Source organism: Alligator sinensis, unplaced genomic scaffold (genome assembly GCF_000455745.1).
Source record: "Alligator sinensis unplaced genomic scaffold, ASM45574v1 scaffold184_1, whole genome shotgun sequence".
NCBI classification, from domain to species: domain Eukaryota; kingdom Metazoa; phylum Chordata; order Crocodylia; family Alligatoridae; genus Alligator; species Alligator sinensis.
The window spans coordinates 302,596-305,872 of NW_005842983.1; the positions used below are offsets into that span (position 1 = coordinate 302,596).

Consider the following 3,277-nt stretch of genomic DNA (forward strand, 5'->3'; position numbering starts at 1 on the left):
GTGGGCCAGGGGGTGTTGCCTGGGGTGGGATCTCTTGCACATTGGCTTTGCACACTCATGTGCCTGCCCAGGTATCCCCGCTGCCACTGCCAGGGACACCGTGTGTGCACAGGTGTGCCCACGTGGCATGCACAACTAACTAATTGCACATGTGTGCCTGAGGCTTGCACATATGGGTGGATTGCACATATGGGCAGCTTGCACATATGTCTGGGGCTTCCCCACGTGCAGCTTGCACATGCAAGTCTGGCACTTGCACATACATGTGGCTTGCATACATGGGCTTGGGGATTCCACGCACATATGACTAGTACATGCAGGCCTGGGGCTTGCGCACACATGCAGCTTAGCATATGTGTGCCTGGGGCTTCCACTCACATGCGGTCGGGACATGCATGCCTGGGGCTTGCACGTGCATCTAACTTGCACACGTGTGCCTTTGCACAACCACTGACACAAACCCCATGTTTATGCCTCACAGCACTCCTAGGATATGAGGGGCTATGGTAGGTGGGGGTGGGGACTATATTGTGGGGTTTGTGCTCTACTCAGACATACCCTCTCTGCCTCCCAGGCTACGAGCGGATCTTGACCTTCCGGAAAGAGGATGGGTCCTATGGGGCCTGGTTGACCCGGCCTAGCAGCACCTGGTGAGGGGGTTGGGAGCCCGGACAACTGGGTTTTCTCTCAGCTCTGGGAGGGGAGTGGGATCTGGTTAGATAGGGAAGCAGCGGGGTCTGGGATATAGGATACCTGGGTTCTCTTTGGGAGGGCAGGGAAGTTGGGTGGGATCTGGGAGGGCAGCGGGGTCTGGTGGTTTAGAGGAGAGAGGGGCTGGGAGCCTGGCTTCCTGGGTTTGTTGGGGGGAGCCCACAGGGCCAGAGGGGACACAGCAGGGGTCTAAGGATGTCGGGCAGAGGCCACAAGGGGAAGGAGGGTGGGGTGTGGGAAGGCTAGGGCCGGGGCCCTGGCTAACCCCACCCTCCCAACACTCTGTTCCCTTCTCCCCCACTAGGCTGACAGCATTTGTGGTGCGGGTGCTGGCGCTGAGCCGGCAGTACCAGCCCGTGGATGAGGTCGGGCTGCGTGGCTCCGTGCGCTGGCTTCTGCGGCACCAGCAGCCTGACGGTTCCTTCAATGACCCCAATCCCATCATCCACCGTGAGATGCAGGTGAGGCCTCTCTGCCACTTCCCACCCCTGCCTCCTCCCTTCTACGTGCTCGCCTACTGTATTTCCCCACCTACCACAACTTCCTTTCCCGCCCCCCCCAAACATGGGCTTCTGGAAATTGGGGCTGGGCAGCTTGGCTCATGCGGCAGCACTCATGGCGGCCTGCAGCTGTGGGGTTAACAGAGCAGCCAGTGTCTTTACTGATAATTTTTGGCCTCTTTTTTACTGACAGTTTTGTCACTGGCAGATTTTTTTAGTGATAAACTTTATTTGCAGACAGATTTTACTGGCAAACTTCTTCATTTCTTTTGTAGCAGAATTCTCTACTAGCATTTTTTTCTGATTTTTTCACAGATAAACTTTTTTATAGAATTTTTTTTACTGACAGTCCAAAAGTTTGTCAGTACAAAACATCTGACAGAGAATTTTTTACTGACCAACTTTTTTACTGACAGTAAAAAAAATAATCATCTGGGTTGGCAGCCCTGTGTGACTGCAGTAAGGGTTTTCCGTCCTCATGGTTCCCACCACAGGAGTTGCCTCCTTGCCTCATACCACACTGTCTCCTCGAGCCAGTCCCATTTCCCTCAGTCCAGCAGGGAGACCCAAGAAGACCTACCCACAACTCCGTGTTGTTACAGGAAGGGAAGCAGCAGCAGCAAATGGCTGGGGAGTGTGGGGAGGGATTTCCAAACCTTGAGAGGAGGCTTTCTGAGAGGTGCTGTGCCAGGCTGCTCTTCTCTGGTTATGCCTCTGCAAAGCTCTGGCTGTCCAGCTTCTAGCTAGGAGAAACCTTGCTGGCTTTTACAGGCAGCTCATAACTGATGCGTGGACTTTACGGAGGGGCATTTTTAGTTTGGAGTTTCACTGGCTGTCCCTAAATATATGGGCAGCTGCTGGTGTTTTCCCTGCAAAAATCCTGCCCTGGCTGAGATTTCCAATGAAGGATCTTTCCCCCCCACACTTCTTTCTGCCTTTCCAAAGCAAGGTGCACTGTTCTTTTGGGGGTGTGTGGTATATGAGGATATACAGTAGCTTGCAAGGATCTGGCCTCTCCCCTACCCACTGGCAGCAATGTTGCCTGCTCACCCTCTTGCATTTGGGGGTGCCTTGCACACTTATGGCTGCTTCTCATGCTTATGGCTCCTGGGCACTCCTGCCCTTGTGAATGCGTGGTCACCGTGCATGCTTGCTCTTGCATGTTTGCACACTTGGAGGTGCCTCATGCCCCCTTGGCCCCTTGAGTCACTGACTCTTGCACTCTTCCAGTGCCTCACATGTGCATAGCTGCCTCGCATGCCTTGCGCTCACTACAGCTGCATGGCCTTTCATGCTTATGGCTGTCTTGCATACCTGCAGCACATGGAGCCCCATGCACACCCTGCTCCTTGTCCTTCTCCCTACTTCTGTGTCCTCCATGCACACAACCTCCCCTTGCACGTCTCATGATCTGGGCATCACCCCCCCACTCTCCTTGGTGCATCATGTGCTCCAAGGAGGGTATGGACAGCTCTGCCCACACCTCCACAGGCACTGACCTCCCCTTCCCCCACAGGGTGGTGTTGGGGGGCCGCAGGCCGTGGTGTCACTCACAGCCTTTGTGGCAGTGGCCCTGCGGCAGGCACTGGTGCTGTACGCAGCCCAGGAGCCCAACGACGAGCTAGAGGCTGCGCGGCTGGCAGAGCTACGCCAAGTGGTATGGATGGGAAGAGTCACTAGGGGCGGTGGAGATAGAGTGGGGGGATACTTAGGGGGTTACGAGAGGGGTGGTGTTGGGTGGGGGGAGGGGATGGCATCATGGACAGTTATGGGGGTCCAGAGAGGGGTGAGGATAAGGGCCTCTGGGAGGGGCAGAGGTAAGGGTGAGGCTAGGGGAGGGGCTGCCCTGAGGGGGTGAAGCCAGGCTGAGGGGTGGAGCTATGTAATATGGGGCCTCATGGAAGGGATGGAGCTGAGTCGGGGGCTGGAGGGAGGGGTGGGACTTGGGTCATGGGCAGTTATGGGGTGGGGTATAGAGAAAGGGGGAGAGGGGATGGAGCTGGGGGTGGGACTGGGGAAGGGAGCAGGACCAGGTGGGGCAAGTGGCCAGTGGGGATGGAGGAGGA

General features: G+C 56.3%; 1 protein-coding gene across 1 annotated transcript in view; it reads left to right on the forward strand.

Moving 5' to 3' along the window:
• Positions 1-3,277, forward strand: part of LOC102383747 (complement C4) — a 26,447-nt gene that overhangs the window by 16,111 nt on the left and 7,059 nt on the right. Inside the window, exons 25-27 of the mRNA XM_025192942.1 lie at positions 575-650; positions 1,016-1,172; positions 2,728-2,868. Coding sequence (XP_025048727.1) covers positions 575-650; positions 1,016-1,172; positions 2,728-2,868 — 374 coding nt within the window. The remainder of the gene's footprint in view (positions 1-574; positions 651-1,015; positions 1,173-2,727; positions 2,869-3,277) is intronic.